Raw genomic sequence first — 15977 nt, forward strand, 5'->3', positions numbered from 1 at the left:
TGTGGTTCCAGGGCAGTATCTCCACAACAGGGAAAGAGGCAAGGACCCAGCCTCTGATCCGGGGGAAGGGGGCACGAGGCCCATGAGGCTTTGGGGACGGAGTGGAGGTTTAGGTCTTAGATCAGACTGCAGCTGACAGGTGTTGAAGTGGGAGACCAGTTAGAGAGTGGCCTTGGCAAGCCGACTCTGCCGGCCTGTTCAGGGACAGGAGAGATGGAGAGGAGAGGTGAGGGGCTCTCCCGAGCCAGGGCCCCTAACACTGAGGGTGGGGGTGGGGAATCGACTCCTTTCCAGCCCGGGCGCCTGACTGGGTGCCGGTGCCCCTCCTGAGACAGAAGATGGGGGGAGGCAGGTGTGGCCACAGGGCAGGGCTCTGTGCGGGGGCTGCTGGGATATTGGGAGATGCAGACCACACGGGAGAGGGCTGAGGCTGGGGGTCAGGGAGCCGTGGGCGAACCCTGGACACAGAGTGGAGGACAAGGTCTAGAGCCCCCTGCTCCCTCTCGAGGAGACTGGGCATCAGGATGTCCGACACGCATGCGGTGAGCGCCTGCGGCATACACATGGCTCTTCCTGAGCGCAAATTCCTAGGCCAGCCATGCCCAACATGCAAGGGGGCTGAGCACGAGGAGCGCCCAGTGCAGCCTCGAGGAGGAACGTGTAGACAGACCACACTCTCTCCGGTATGCAAGGACTCAGGCTTTGCTCCCAGCAGACCTGCGGCCAGCCCGTGGGGAGGAGCAGGGGTCCCTCTGTCTGCCCTGTGGGCTGTGTTAAGAGGCTGCACCCATGCTCTTTGACCCTCTTTAATATGCTTTCAATAATCAAAGAACCGGGTTTTGAGAGTGTTATGCAAGTCGCTGCAGGATAAAAGTTGAGACTGAAGGGGAACCTTGACCCAAGGCTGGAACAAAACAGCTTCCACCAGTGGGAGCTCCACAAACTCCCCGCCTGCAAGAACTCCCACCTTCCCCAGAGCTTGGTTCTGGATCCTTCTCTTCACCAGCACTGCTTCTCCCGGCGTTAATGTCCAGGCCAAGGCTGCAGGAACCAGTGCACACGACGTGGCCAGAGGCCGCCACAGAGTCCATACCGTGCAACTCCACTATCACGGTTTGGAACGTCGGAGGAAACAACATGGGCTTTGAGAGTCAGGGTCCTTGTTGCCCTTGGTCCAGGTGCTGGGTGCAGGGGTCCCCGCTGGGAACTCACCCTTCTGAGTGACGGGTGCTTCTCCGTGCACATCCTCTGTTGCAATAAATAGGGAGCTAAGGAGTGTGCTGCCATACCCTTCCTGTGGGGTCTCACCTGGGGCCACTCCTGCCGCGGTATCTGTGGGCAGCTCAGATCTGATGGCCCAGGACACAATTCTAGGGGGCACCACCATCCACCCAGCTGCTCGGGCCAGCCTCCTGAGCTCCCCTTTCCCAAGACAGGTCCCCTCCACCCGTCTTGGGCCATGGTGACCACACTGCTCTGGCCCTGGGCCCTCTTCGGTCTTCCTACTGCCCCCTCCATGCTGTGATCTCCAGCTCGCTGAAGCACTGACACCACCCGGCCCTCTCGTGCTCTCTGTCCCTGGACAGGGCTGTGCTGTCACTACTAGCCCGACACCGTCCACTCCTGAGACTGCTTGTTGGCTGGTTCACAGGCCCCGGAGCAGGAGCCTTGTGCCTTGCTCAGAGGAGTCAGCTCCACATGCCACAGAGTCTCCAGCCCCAGCCGCTCCACAGCTGAGGACATGGGAGTGGGGAGCAGCCATCCACCAGGTTTGCAGCGCCCCTGAGTGTCCCCGCAGAAGGCAGTGGCGGCAGAGCCTCCGCCAAAAACACAGGTGAGGAAGAGCCACAGCGTGGCTGAGGGCTTTCCTCCTGACGGGTGTAGGGAGCTTCAAGGCATCGTTAGCAGAGGTATGGCAGACAAGTGACCCCTAGAAAGAGCTGTGTGGAGCCCGAGGCACAACGGATCCACAGCCTCTGCTCTCGGTCTGGACGGTCAAGGCCCTGTCACCAACAGCAGTCCCCACAGCTGTCCTGCTTCCAACTCGGGACCAACCAGAGAAAGCCGCATGTGCTCCCCACACAACTCTGGGACGCCCATCTCCTGCGGGCTGCCCGCCATCCCTCTTCCCCACAGGCCTCCCCGCCACCCGCCCTTGCACGAAACAGCTGCCCCACCCCACAGGGAGCACCTCTGCTTGTTCTCCACCAGGGACTTGAGGGTGACAATCCCGCAGGCAGGGAACAGCTGCTGGAGACGTGGCAGGAAGACCCCCAGCTCTGGGCACCAGCAGGAACTCCCACCGGGGACAGGAGCAGGGTGGAGAGAGGGCAGGCAGCCCCAGCCAGATGTCGGGGAAGGTTCACATCCCGGCTGTGCCACCCTCTCCTGCCCGGCTGCCCCAGCTCAGCGGTATGCACAGGGGTTGGCCCTTCACACATCAGCACAGCAGCCCCACACGCCGTCTCAGGACCCAGTGTCTCAGCACTGCCACGTTACAAGTTAAGTCCGACCGCACGCAGAGACGTGAGGACCTGCAGCACATGCTCCACGGGCCGTGGCCACAGGTCAGGGCGACGACGTGCCTTGGCCTCTGGAAGACGCTGCACACAGGAGAAAGAGGACGCCAGCAGAACCTCTGCTGTTAAAAACAGCTGTGACCTCGGGGCCCCCAGAGCACTTTCTCCAGGGCAGATGTCGGAGTGTGAGCACACGTGAGCCAACACTGCAGGCAGTGGGCACGCACTTACACGTGACTGGAGCATGAGCACACGTGAGCCGGCACTGCAGGGAGCGGGCATGTGCTTACATGTGACTGGAGCGTGAGCACATGTGAGCCAGCACTGCAGGCAGCGGGCAGGCGTTTACATGTGATTTGACCCCCCCTACAACCTGTCATCACAAGAAACAAATTATGAAAAACGTTTTTATTTTAAATCAAAGTACCGAGCGGATACTTGCAAAACAACATACAAAGTAGAACTCAGATGCTTCCCTTCCCCAGGCTGCCTCTGAGCACCGACGGGAAAAACCAAACCTGACCCTGCCTTCCCAGCATTCAATGCACAGGCACTGGGACAGCCTGTCGCTCTGCCCCAAGGAGACTGGGGGTGGGGCGCGGGCCGGCGCCCACAGAGCGCACTGACCCCTTCCCCAGTGGCTGAGGTTTCCTCGAGGACGGCGGACCCCTCCCCGCAGCCTGGGGCTTGGGCCCTGCCAGACACGGATGTCCACGAGTGAGCGGACCTAGGGAGTACTGGACACAGCCTCCCAGCCCTGCATCCGAATGTCCCGGGATGGAATAAGGGGCTGGGTGTTGATTCTGAAGCTGTGTGTGATTCCGTGTAGATGGCTCTGAAGTGAACTTTCCGTCCAGCACTCCCGGTACAAGCGGGCTCCTCCAACTCTGACAAAGGCTCCACGGGCAAGACAGTTTTACCAGCGACATGGTATTAATACAGTCTGAGCTGGTGTGGATGGGTGGGCGGGCCAGGGGTACCCACACACAGGGTCACACTCCACGTGTAACAGGATTCATGACTCAGTGAAGATGAGCTTAAAAAAGGAGTATGTACACCGACGAGTAAAGAGCACGCTGCAACCAGCTGGCCCATGACAACAGCAGACAAAACATAACAAAGAAAACAAAACAACAACCTCAGTAGCTTGACGTGGGGCGAGGCCCTCTGAGGGGGTTCTGGGGCACTTGATGGGCGGAAGGACGGACAGACGGAGCCCAGTTCTCTTCAGAGCGTGAGGTGGGGTGGTGGCTTTTCTCAGGGGCCCCTCCCCCACTGTGGGTGGCAGCGGTGACAGAGCTGGCAGGTCGTCTAGGGGTGGCCGGGGACCCTGCTGGCGACAGCTTAAGGCCTACAGAGCGGCCCCTGCCTGGTCTTCCTGAGTCCAAAATGAGAACTGCAGATGCCCAGGAACAGCCCTTCCCAGGAGCACCCAGGTCCCCACCTTGAGGGGAGTGGCCCGGCCGAGCCTGCCAGGCAGCCGCCTCACACACGCTGGGGCACCGGTGTCAGCCAGCAGGGTGCAGCCGCCTCCAGGTGGGGGGGCGTGGGGGGTCCCAGGCTGAGGCTGCTATGCTGGCCGCACCAGCAGGTTGAGCACAGGGAGCGACGATGAGCCCGTGATCTGAAGGGGCATCTCCACCCTGTGGGAACCCTCCACAGCTCCTGTCTTGTGCTAGTTAGGCTCCCACCCCCAGGACCAAAGCCCCAGGAGCACACCCGCCATCACACTCCCCTAGGGGGGCCAGTTCAGTGCTGGGGGCTCATAGGGGAGAACGGCAGACCTCCCCAGCACTTGGTCACCCACGGGCCATCCCAACAGCTGTTTTGTACAAAACACTCTGGAACCCAGAGCAGATTCAGGAAGCCTAGGCACTAAGCATCGTTTAGGTTGAAAATGCTACAAACTTGACTCTTCCTAGAAGCCTACTAAACAAGTCACTTAAAAACACCCACGGTGCATGTACAGTGGCCCCTGAGCACCTGCCGGGTGAGGGGAGGTGGGTGTCCCCATTCTCGCCTGTGGGCAGAGAGAGGAAGCGCGTGCTGCTTGTGGCCTTCAGCCCCCTCTGCTCAGGCGGGTGCCCCTGGGCTCTGCACCCCAACCCCTGGGTGCCCGGGAGCCCCCAGACCTGAACCACGTGCAGACCTGCGGCCCCACTGATGCCTGTTCCAGAGATGAGGAACAGGATGTGGCTGCACTAAACCTACAGAAAACTGTGGGAAGAAACCAAATCCATAGGATCCACGGGTTTCCACACTTGGGGACGGTTCCCAAGACAAGTGCTAGTCACGTGCCCCCAGGCAGCGCAGGCCTGCGGGTCCACAGGCACCCCCTCCCTGGCTGCTCCTGGCACCCGGCTGCACCTAGGCCTTGTCCCCTCCGCCTGGCTCCTGATCAAGGCCCAATGTGTAAACAGTATTAATAAGCAACAGATGGAAAAATATATTTCCCAAGAAAGAAGGGGAGAAGCTCAGAACGCGGGACAGGCGCCAGAGGCAGCTGCATTTTTGTCCCTCTCTCTTCTCTCCACTGTTTCGGTGGCTCCTCTTTGGTTCAGCAGCCCCACGTGACCCTCCAGACGCTGGTGCCATGTTCTGCCGGCCACGGCCTGAGGAGAGGCAGCCATCCCTGTGCCTGAGAGGGGCCTCGCCCTCTGCTGATGGCTACTTGTGCTCATGGCCCTCCGCCAGGGCGGCCACCTCAATGGTGGCTGTGTGCTCCTCAGGCCCTGGGGCAGCCACAGCACTCTCCATGGCCCCCGTGGGAACTGTCACAATGGTGCTGCCCCCGGGTGACACCTGGGCCACGTTCTGCAGGGTGGGGCCTAGGCCGGGCAGGGTGAGCAGCTGCAGCGGGCTCACCACCTTGACCACAGTGCTGCCGTCCTGCATGGCAGCCGTGCTCAGCACCGTGAGACTGGACGCGTCCGGGTGGATCTCCACCGCACTAGGAAAGGTGGTGCCCGAGGAGGCCAGCACTGTGTAGCCCCCAAGCAGTGGTGAGGCCGGGGAGCTGGCAGGAGCAGATTGGGGGGAGCCCTTGCCCAGCACAGGGGATGGCAGGGTGGACACCACTTTGCCAAGCGGCACGCTGGTCAGCTGGGAGACAGGCATGCCCGGGGCGAGGGCAATCTGCGCGGACTGGGCGAGCACCTGAGAGGCGATGGCAGCCGGCCCGGACGTGGCCCTTGCGAGCCGGGGCCGCTTCACGGGGGGTGGCAGGGAGACGGGCGTCAGTGTCATGAGCACATTGCTCAGGTGCTGCGACTTGTGCTTGAGCTCCTTGGCCCGTCGGCGGTGCTCGTCACACTGCTGCTCCAGGGCTGCGGGTAGACGGGGCAGAGCATCAGTGCAGGTATGTGGAGACAGAGCGTAAGACCATGCACACCCTGCGCTGACCCGGGGCCCGCCCTGACCCAGGGACCTGTCCCGCCAAGGCAGCAGAAATGCCGTCTCAAAGGCAGCACCTCTGAGCTGCCAGACCCGCCCATTCTCCTCAACAGCACCCTCCCTTTGCAGGGAAAGTTGCTCTTGTGACATATTAAGATAAAAACAGGTCAAACCAGCCCACTTTACACGTGTGCACACACATGCACACCCCCATAAGTCCAGGCACCAGGGGCACGCTGGGGAAGAGGCACAGAGGTCAAAGGTGAGCTCTGGGGGTCACAGTCGGCCTTTGCCGCGTCTCTAGTTGGCTCTTAGAAGTAACTATGTAGTGAGTCACCAAAGCACAAGACAAGTGACTATGCTCTCCACATGGCGGTCTGACTACGGCAGTCCAGGCACCACTGACTCCCTGCATGGCAGCACTAAGCACGTTCCTGGTCTGTCCAGGACTTCACACTCTGCCTCCATAGCCCTCTAAGGAAAAGCTTCCCTGCGTGGCTGTGACTAGGGACAGTCGTGCAGGCACACAGCCCAGAGAGGCAAGCCCTAGCCGCCAAGCCTGACTCTACCGCCTGGACGCACCCGCCAGGTCGCGGGCGTACTGCTCCCGTGAACGGTCCATCTGGCACTTGTGGCTGGCCAGCACCTTCTTCACCAGATCCAGCATGCCGAAGTTCTGCACGATGTTGTTGAGGAGGACGGCATCTTAAAGGGGCAAGGTGAGCACAGTGAGAACAGGACAGGACCAGGGCCGGCTCCTCGGGGCTCCAGACCAACCAGAGATGCCCAAGAAACACACACGTCAGCCTGGGAGAGGCGGGTCTTGCCATCACCTCCTTCACCACCAGAAGCTCAGCCTAGCTTAGGACTCAGCTCCCTCCCAGAGGAAAGGCCTGGAGGGAGACGCTGCTGGGCTCAGCTCGCAGCTGCAAGGAGCAGGCTGCACCCGGTGGCATCCTGAGGTAGCCAGCCATCCTGCCACTGCTCAGGAGTAGAACGAGGCCCCAGGGGCGGCACCCACCAAGGCCAGGGCAGACACACAGCCCCCTTACCTCGCAGTTGCAGGGGAGGATCCTGCACCCGCTGCTGCAGGCCTTTCATGGTCTCCACCAGCTCCTGGTGGAACTCCTGTATGACCTCGTCCAGCAGGCCAGCGTCCTTGAGCCCTCGCCAGAAAGCAAAGGTGTCATCTGTGAGGGAAGGAGAGGCTCAGAGAGCAGGAAGAGTCCTACATGGGCAGCCTCACCAGGGGCTTCCAACCACAGGAAGGAGCAAAGGACTGCCAGGAGGACACAGCTCTGGGGGTCAGCAGCATCCCCCTCCCACTGAGCTGGGCCTCAGTCAGCCTAGGCGTGTTCACATGCGAAGTCCAAGGGGTCGGCCCACAGGAAATGGCACTGAACACAGCCTCCAAGCACCTGGGGGACAGCTGCTGGTGCCCGGCCAAAGGCAGAGCTCCCCCCACTGCAGGGCCACTTTCTCCAAGAAGGTGATTCCACCGGCCCCGCCTGCATCTGCCTGAGGGTGAGCACCGGGGGGAGCCTTGCTCTGTTGCCGAGCACAGCCGACTCCTGCCCCAGGCCCTCCACCCACAAGAAGCCCCGGGAAGGACCTGTACCTCCGATGGCCGTGGTCCAGTCGCTGGGGTCCTCACAGGTCTCTATGGTGATGGTGGCAGGAGACCCATTCACTGCAACAAGATGGAACAGCGGTCAGCCTCGCCCGCCTAACCTATCCCCAAAGTATGAGCTCTGAATCTCTCCTTTGCACCAATTTTCACAAAACTGACACAAACGTGCACTAGTGCGACAAAGGACTGACTTGCCTCACACTTGAAACTTATTTTCAAAATTTCCAATCACAGACACTTTCAAACACAAAGAAGAACTAAAAGATCTCCTCGAGCCCATCACACAGTCTCAACAGCTCTCAACATTTTGCTCTTTCCATTGCATTTATAACTTCCCCAGGAGCTTCCAGGGCTCGACAGTTAGGCGCCAGATGGTAGCTCCTCCGCCTGTCTTCCTCTCCCGCGAGCGCGGCACAGGGCCATGCTGCACGCTGAGTCCATCATGCCTGGACTTCTTCCTCCCCTTGCGTCTTGTTTCACTGAAGCCACCATGTGTCTGGGTATCTCTTGTGTTTGCATTCTCTACATCAGAAGACGTGGGGCTTTGAGAGACAGACGCTATCCTCTTTGGCTTAATCGATTCCCGCCCTCGGGCCTGCAGCATGACCTGGATGCCCCTGGCTTGGCCATCTGGCGCTGTTTCTATTGGGACCAGGCTTTTAAACAAGCCTGGCAGCCGGCTGGTGTCTGCGTGAGCTTCTCCCCCTCATGCTGGCCTCTTCCACACCCGGCAAAGACAACATGCTGGGGAATATCACACACTGGGAATGATCGGGGTCACGAACGGATGTTTTCACTCTGAGCTGATACAAAACCCTTGACTAACTCCACAACAGGCGAGCCAGCTGCTCTCACAGACTCTGGCTGAAGAAACCACCACACAGATGAGTTTAAGTAAAGCGATAGACAGACTGGCCAAATCATCAAGGGACAACAGAGTTCAAAGAACTAAATCCTAAACCCGACGTGCACTTCACCGGACATGTGCACTGACAGGAGCGCTCAGAGCCCGGCCCTTCCTCAGAGGTCAGTCTGCTTATGATGGGCTGCCTGTCATAAGACGGAGCAGAGGGTCTGAACCCAACAACCCAACGTGACCCTCAGTTCTCAGGAACTGAGTCCAAGTTCTCAGGAAAGCTACTGGCCCACCGGGAGTGGAACACATGTTCCAATGTGTCTCCAGGAGGAGGGGCTTGGCTGTGATCCGGCCCCTCCCCACACTGCCTCGCGCCGTCCAGGGAACCAAACCAGGACCCAGCCTGGGGCTTTGGTGCAGAAACGCCTCATCACTGCCAACTGTAACCACTGGACGAGGAAAGAGCTGACTGGCAACCTGTGTGTTCCCGGAGCGCCCAAGAAGGACCAAACCAGAGCAGCTGTCCGCACTGCAGCCGCCAGCCCACTCAGGCAGGGCGCAGGGAGCACATCTGGGGTAAACAGCAGGACCTCGCCTTTGCCCCCGGCCTCCCTCTCGTTCCTCCCAAGTACAGGGCAAGGCCTCCCAACTGACCACTGTCTGGTCAGTGATAAGGACGGTTCCTGGACACACGGCAGCATGCCCAAACTGACCCCATGGAGTGACAGTGTAGGGGCAACCCAAGTGACACCAGTGGAAATGCAACACTGGGATCATCCCTGGGTGACACGAACAGGGAGCTCAGGACCTGATTTCACTCTCACTGCAGCTTTAAAGAGCATTTCTCTACTCAAAAACCTGGAAAGAACTCATAGTCCTTCTACAAGTCGGAGCAAGAGATATCAACAGGGAAGAACAGCTAAGCACGTCGGTGGAAACCCAAGCGGCAGGGAGCACGCGCGCACACACACAAGCAGAGCGCCAAGTGCTGCAGGAAGAGTGGGCCCCCAGCTGGGGCGCAGCTGCAAGGGGAGGGTGGGGGTTGGACGGGACATGAGGGGAGCCCCCGATGGGTCAAACTTGGTGGTGTGGGCACTGGACTTCGGCCTTACTGTTCTTATATGCTTCTCTACATGAGTTATTATATTTTACAACAAAAATGGCTTAAAAAGAAAAAGTACTTTAATCTCCCTTGTGGATGAAAACAGCAACTCAGCCAGAGGTGGCCACCGACACCGTTGGCCCAGAGGGGACAGCAGGCTGCCATGTGTGCACGCACAGAGGCCCAAGCAGCAGGCACATTCACCTCCTGTTCACCTCTGCAGGCGGGAGCCAGAGTGGGGCTGGGTCATGCTGAGCCAGCAAGAGCAAAGCCTCAGCCCCAGCACGTACCGTCAGCCGTGGCAGGCGTGAGCGGGATGTACTCGGCTGACGTGGGGCTGCTGAGGGACACGCGGGCTCCCGAGAGGTCGATCTTGGTGCTGCGGCAAGTGTTGGAGCAGACCTTGTCGTGCTGGTAGAAGTCTAGCTCCCCGGAGTCCATGATCTTCCTGTGGCAGAGGAGGGACAAGAGTGTCACCCGCTGCACCCAAGGCCGCGGCCAGGGCGCCTGCGAGCGCGACTGCAAGGAACGGGGTCTGGGAGCAGATCCCAGGAGAGGTGGTGGCTACAGAGTGGTTAACCAAGGCCAAGCCTTCAGGAGGCGGAGGTGGGCTCCACAGAAGCTCCCAGACAGGCCTCTGTCACCCCTCCAGCACAAAGCTCTCAGCCAGCACGGGGACTTGCTGCAGCCAGGCAGCTGGCCCTGGTGGCCTGTGTGTGACTGTGGCCACAGGCAGTGTAACTGCAATGGCCAGTGCCCCCAGGGAGAAATGGGGCCCTGACTGGCGGGTGTCCTCGAGATGCTGGTCGAGCACTGTGGGGCTAGGCCTTTCCAGGATGCTCTGCCATCCGCAGGCCCCCAGGGAGCAGACCCACAGCTAACAAAGGCACTGGCAGTGGCACAGCCGCGTGCTATACAGCCAACTGTGAAACAGAGAGGTGCCAAGCCCTTCAGGAGGAGGCTTGCCCTCTGCCCACACACGAAAACCAGGACCCGGTGCCTCTGGCTTCCTGCAATCTCCAGGCTGCATCACTTCCCGTCCTCAGTTTTATCAGCAAGGGAATTCCCCCTCTGCACGTCCTCTGCCTTCCTGGATGGCCCTCCCCAGGCCCTTCCCTCTGCCTCACACGTCTCAACACGCGCACCTTGACCAGTGCAAGGGTCACACAGCTCTGTAGAGTGAGGGCTCCAACCACGGGGTACAGGCACTCCCCTGGCAGCAAAGGCACAGCCAAGGGCAGCAGGGAGCCGCTTCAAGAACAAACGCGTTGAGGACAGCAGCCCCTCCGGCAGCACAGCGAACCAACTCAGCCACACCAGACACCGTCAAACACGGCTGGCGTCTCCAGGCAGACAGGCAGCAGGCCTGCGGGGATGGGCACAGGCAGGAGGGCGGGAAGGCTGGTCAGAAGGCCAGGCCACATCAGGAGGGGCTAACATCACCACCAGAGCAGAAAGCGTGAGCATGTGGGACCTGGGAGGTGGCCTCTGGGGTGAACTAAAAGCCTGGATAGCATCTGTCCTAGGCTTCTCAGAAGGCATCCTCCTCCTTGTGTTGCAGTTGACAGGAAGAGGTCAGAGGCCATCCGAGACAGGGCACACACACCCAGGGCGGCCACAGAGCAGACACTGGCCCTAACACCAGCCCCGGCAGCTTCCCACAGACAGGAGCGAGAGGTCCCATGGAGGCCGGTATGGCCACTGGAGCCTGAGGAGTGACCCCTGGACCCTCAGCGTTCTCAGACCTGATGTCTACGTGAGGTAGCTGAGAACTGGCCCAAACCTTCCCACAAATTTCTAATGAATTTCAGAGGGAAAGGAAGTGTGTGGGGAGAAAGTGGACGCCTGACCCCAGAGCACGCCACCACTGAAGGCCGCAAGGGGCGCCAGCACTGCCGAGTCCACAACAGGCTGAGGAACCATCCAGACTCGAGGAGACTGAGATGCAGCCACCAAACGCAGATATGGTCTAGACAGGACCCTCACCAGGCAGACTGGCCATGCCAGGAAAGACAGTGCAGACAACCAGCCAGACTAACACGCACCGCAGGCTAGAGAGAAGTAGGCTGTGGACCTGGCTCTCCCAGGCTGGTGACTGCGGTGGAAAGCCAGGAGCACGTTCTCATCCAGAGGCAGGAGGCTGCTCACCAATGACCTGTGTGCTTTGCATGTCCACTTCAGTAAGAAGTAATGCACATAAAGAAGAGCACAGAGGCTATGTTGAGAGATGACGCCTGGGGGCCCGTATGACGTGCAAACACTTATTACACTGTTAATATTTTACTGATGAAGTAGTCACAAGTTCCGCCAGGTAAAGAATTGGTGGAATCAAAATGAGACAAAAAACCCTCCACGTCTGACAGCGTTGCATGCAGGCTAGAGAGTGGGCCGGGCAGCCCCTGGGGATGCTACTGACTCTCATGTCCAAAATGTGCCTCCCTTTCAAAAACCAAGAAACAATGAAACAGCAGTGGCTACTGTGCTTCCGCCAGGAGGGGCGCGTGACAGAGTCACGGGCACTTGAAGCTGTGTGGCTCGCCGGCCTCACCCACCTGAGCATGATGCCATTCATGCGGATGGCTCTCTTCCAGTCCTTCAGGGTGGACTTGCCGGCCAGGTGCACGAACTCCTTCGGGCTGATGACATGCTCGTCGTACTGTGGAGGGAAGCGCAGCAGCACAGGGTCAGGATGCAGCCCCTCCCTGCCCTTCTTTCTCGCCGGGCCTCCCGTCTGGAGCCCAGCCTGGGAAAGGGGCACAGACGGCGGGCAGAGCACCATGGCACAGAGGAACAGCAGGCTGGCTCTCAATCTAACATTTAGGATTCAGCCAGCGGCAATCTTGATTTGGGAAAAAGAACAAGTCAGGGAGCAAAAGGGACGGCCCCCCTGCACAGGGGCTGGAGTGCGGAGCTGGCCTCCTCCTGTCAGCAGTGGCAGGCACTGCCCACGCCCAGGGGGGGAGCTGGGCACCTGGCGCTGTCTGCCTAAGGACACACCAGACACCAGGGCCAGGGGAGAGCTGAGGCAACCCCGCCATTCAGGGAGATGTGGTGCTCTCTCTGCAGATGGGAGTCAGCAAACCTTCTTAGGAGTGATTCATTCAACAAACAGCATACAGATGGACCCCAACTTAGAACGGTTCCACCTAGAATCTTTCAACTTTACCATGGTGCAAAAGCAATGCGCATTCAGCAGAAACTGTACTTCAAATTTTCATCTTTTCCCAGGCTAGTGACATTTGGTACGATGCTGTCTGGTGATGCTGGGCTGTGGCAGGCGCAGCTCCCGGCCAGCCTGCCCTCACAAGGGTGAACAACCAATACACTGACAACCATGCTGGACCAGACGGCTTTCACTTTCAGTCCAGGACTCAATCAATTACACGAGATACTTGACACTTTATTATAAAACAAGCTTTGTGTTGGTGATTCTGCCACCTGCAGGCTCATGTCGGCGTTCTGAGCACTGAGGGAGGTGGGGCTGAGACAGGAGGCTGGGTAGGTTAGTGGTGCTAAATTCATTTTCAACTTAGAGTATTTCAAACTTATGATGGGTTTATCAGGACATAACTCCACCATAACCTGAGGAAGACCTGTGCATGTCTTAGATGAAAATAACCTGAGAAAGAGAGTACCAGATGAACTGTGAGCGCCCCTCACCCGGCCCAGCCCACTCCTAACAGTGCCCTTCACAGCACAGAACACGCCGAACTCTCGCACTGAGACGCACAGACATCCTTTTCAAAGTCAGGGGGCTGTCCTCCCCACTCACAGGGTTCTGGGGCCTGCTAGTTTCACCCAATGTTGGAGCTCAGCTGGCCTGAGAAGGTAAAATATCCTATTCAATCTTGTTAAATGAGCATTTATTAGAACCAAAGAATCAAAATAAAACTCTGTTTACTTAGAAAACAAGCAGGCTGCAGATGGAGTCACTGAGTCTCAGCAGAGACAGAAACAAAAGCTCCAACTGTGGTCTGGACGCACCACTGGACCCAGGCCAGGGCACTGGGGCTGCCTCCAGGGCCTCCCCTCCCTAGGCCCTCCCCTCCCTGAGACCTCCCCTCCCGGGGGCGACTTCCTCTCGAGGTGCCCTGCTGTCTGTGTTCAGGTCTAGCCCAGATGATCCTGCCGCCAATGCCTCAGCTCCTGAGTCTCCATCAGCTTGGGTCATGGCAAAAGCAACCAGCTGGAGAAGCCCTGCTGAAGGAAGTCATCTTCCCCATTTCCTGAGCATCTGCACACTGCCTCCCTGAGCCCAGGAAGCCAGTGAACCCTTCACTTGGCTGTTTGGGAGATGGGCTCTGAGCCCAGGCAGGCGGAGTCGGAAGACCTCTCTGGCCACTGGCCCAAGCCAGCAGGAAGTTCACACGGTGCCCAGGCTCTGCACACCCCCACATGTGAGCCCATCTCTAGCCATCGCCTCTGGCCCACCCCAGCAGCACCTGGATAATCCAGCTGCCACCTGAGCAGTGCATTTCTCACTGGGATTCTGTGCTCTCCTCCACCAGTCTGCCTTCTCCAGACGCCGTCGTCTTGCCTCTCTCTGGGCAGACGATTGCTTTTTGCCTTCCAGACTTTTCTCACTAGTCAGGAAGTTGCACTCTGCTCTTCGGTGGACGCTGCACCTGCCTCTGCTGTCAGGGTCCAGAGCTAAGGTGACTCCTTCAATCCCTCCTGACCTCAGTACACATAGCACTGGATGCTTCTTTAGAACCTTCCTAAGGCAAGCCACCAGGGTCACACAGAGTGGACCACTTAGACTCACATTCCCACTTCCTTTACTCTTCGCACCTTCTTGCACCTAAAAACTGCCTGGAATCACTTCCCTCCGCCTGAAATACGTCTCTTAGAACACGTTTCTTCAGTGATGACTTGACGGTGGCAAACAGTTTTGTCTGAAAGTGTCCTTACCCCCCTAGTTTTAAAGAAAGTCTCACTGCATGCAGTGCAACATCCTCCTGCAGCCCAAGCAGGCAGCTCTGCCGTCCTCCAGCTCCCACGGGCGCTGTGAGGGACTCAGCTGCCAGTGGGTTCCTGCTCCTGAGTCAGTGTCTGCTCTTGGCTACTCTAGGACCTTCTTTGCCTCTCACTCTGTAGTCCACTATGATGCTATCTCTGGTAAATCTCTTGTTTATTTCTAACTTTTTATTTTGCCATTATTTCAAACTTACAGAATAACTGCAAGAGAAGTACAAAGAGCACTACTACGCCTTTTCCCAGGCTCACCGACTGTCTGTGTCTGGCCCTGTGCTTCCTTGTTCTCCGTCTGTGTGCATGCGTGTGTGCACACCACTCCTCTAAACAGTGGAGGGTGAACTGCAGACATCAGGCCCCTGCTCAAGGCACTTCCTGTCTATTTCCTGAGAACAAGGCCCTCTGACGTAGCCACGTGCACCCCTTAGGATCAGAAGATTACTGTTAATATACCACCTAGTCCATAGACCATGTTCAGATTTCACAAACTGCCCCAAGCAGAGCCTTAAAGCAACTTCTATTTGATGTGGTACCCAGCCCAGACTGCGCACTGCACCTACTGTCACGTTCCTCCAGGCTCCTCAAACTGGAGCAGCTCCTCAGGACACTTGTCTTCCCAACCTTAACATTTTTGAAGCACGCAGGTCAAGTTTTTTGTAAATTGTCCCTCAATTTGTGTGTCGGATGACACAAATTTCTCACAAGTAGAATCAGGTTATGTACTTTTGGCAGGAATGTCACAGAATTCCTGTCACTCGATTAGGAGACCCATGTGGAGGTTTGTCCCAATCCTGACACCTAAATGTCAATCAGTTGGTTAAGGAGCTCTCTGCCAGGCTTCCTTCCCACTGCAAAATTACTGTTTTGCCTCTGTAATTAATACCAAATTGATGGGGATATTTGGAGACTTAAGTAAATACCCTGTTCCTCAACCAGCTTTCACTGATGAGTTTCAACACCCACTCACAGCATTCTGGCTCCATCACTCCTTCTACATTTATTAGCTGGCATTCTAATGTAAGAGCTTTACTTCTCCCTATTTATTTGATATAAATGCCATGAAACACTGAAATAAATATGAACTCAACAAATATGAAACAAAAAATAAGAAACAGGCTCTTATTTTACTTGAGTTACAATCCAAACTATCATTAATTATTTTGAGGTCAAACTGCCCCAGATGGAGCCAGTGGAAGGCCCTCTGAACTGCACCCATAGCTCTTTGAAATGTGGTGGGTTTCTTTTCATCCATTCGTTCTGGGATTTGCTACATCTCTTGAACTGAGGACTGGTTATGGAAGTTCCCTGACCTCCCTCTGCTCTCCTGCCAGAGCTCAGATAATGCATTCGACTCTCCTGCTTCTACTTTCCCTTTTTATTTCTGTAGTCTGTATTCTGGATAACTTTACCTCTATCTTCCAGTTCTCTAAATATCTCTTCAACCGTGTCTAATCTGCTGTGAAACTTATTCACAAAAATGTTCAATTTTAATTCTATTTTTTA

At 57.5% G+C, this 15977-nt stretch overlaps 1 protein-coding gene across 8 annotated transcripts in view; it reads right to left on the reverse strand.

Annotated features, from left to right (window-relative positions):
- Window positions 1–2925: 2925 nt before the first annotated feature.
- Window positions 2926–15977, reverse strand: part of GMEB2 (glucocorticoid modulatory element binding protein 2) — a 31864-nt gene continuing 18812 nt past the window's right edge. For 7 of the 8 annotated variants that reach the window (XM_046679263.1, XM_046679259.1, XM_046679265.1 and 4 more), the window contains 6 exons: window positions 12053–12156; window positions 9791–9948; window positions 7531–7602; window positions 6965–7102; window positions 6495–6617; window positions 3467–5845 (listed from right to left, as the gene is read on the reverse strand). In XM_046679263.1, coding sequence (XP_046535219.1) covers window positions 5187–5845; window positions 6495–6617; window positions 6965–7102; window positions 7531–7602; window positions 9791–9948; window positions 12053–12156 — 1254 coding nt within the window. In that variant the 3' untranslated portion in view covers window positions 3467–5186. Of the gene's footprint in view, window positions 5846–6494; window positions 6618–6964; window positions 7103–7530; window positions 7603–9790; window positions 9949–12052; window positions 12157–15977 lie in introns of all 8 variants that reach the window. The other variant, XM_046679264.1, reaches the window with a different exon arrangement.

Source organism: Equus quagga, chromosome 12 (assembly GCF_021613505.1).
Source record: "Equus quagga isolate Etosha38 chromosome 12, UCLA_HA_Equagga_1.0, whole genome shotgun sequence".
NCBI classification, from domain to species: Eukaryota; Metazoa; Chordata; class Mammalia; order Perissodactyla; family Equidae; genus Equus; species Equus quagga.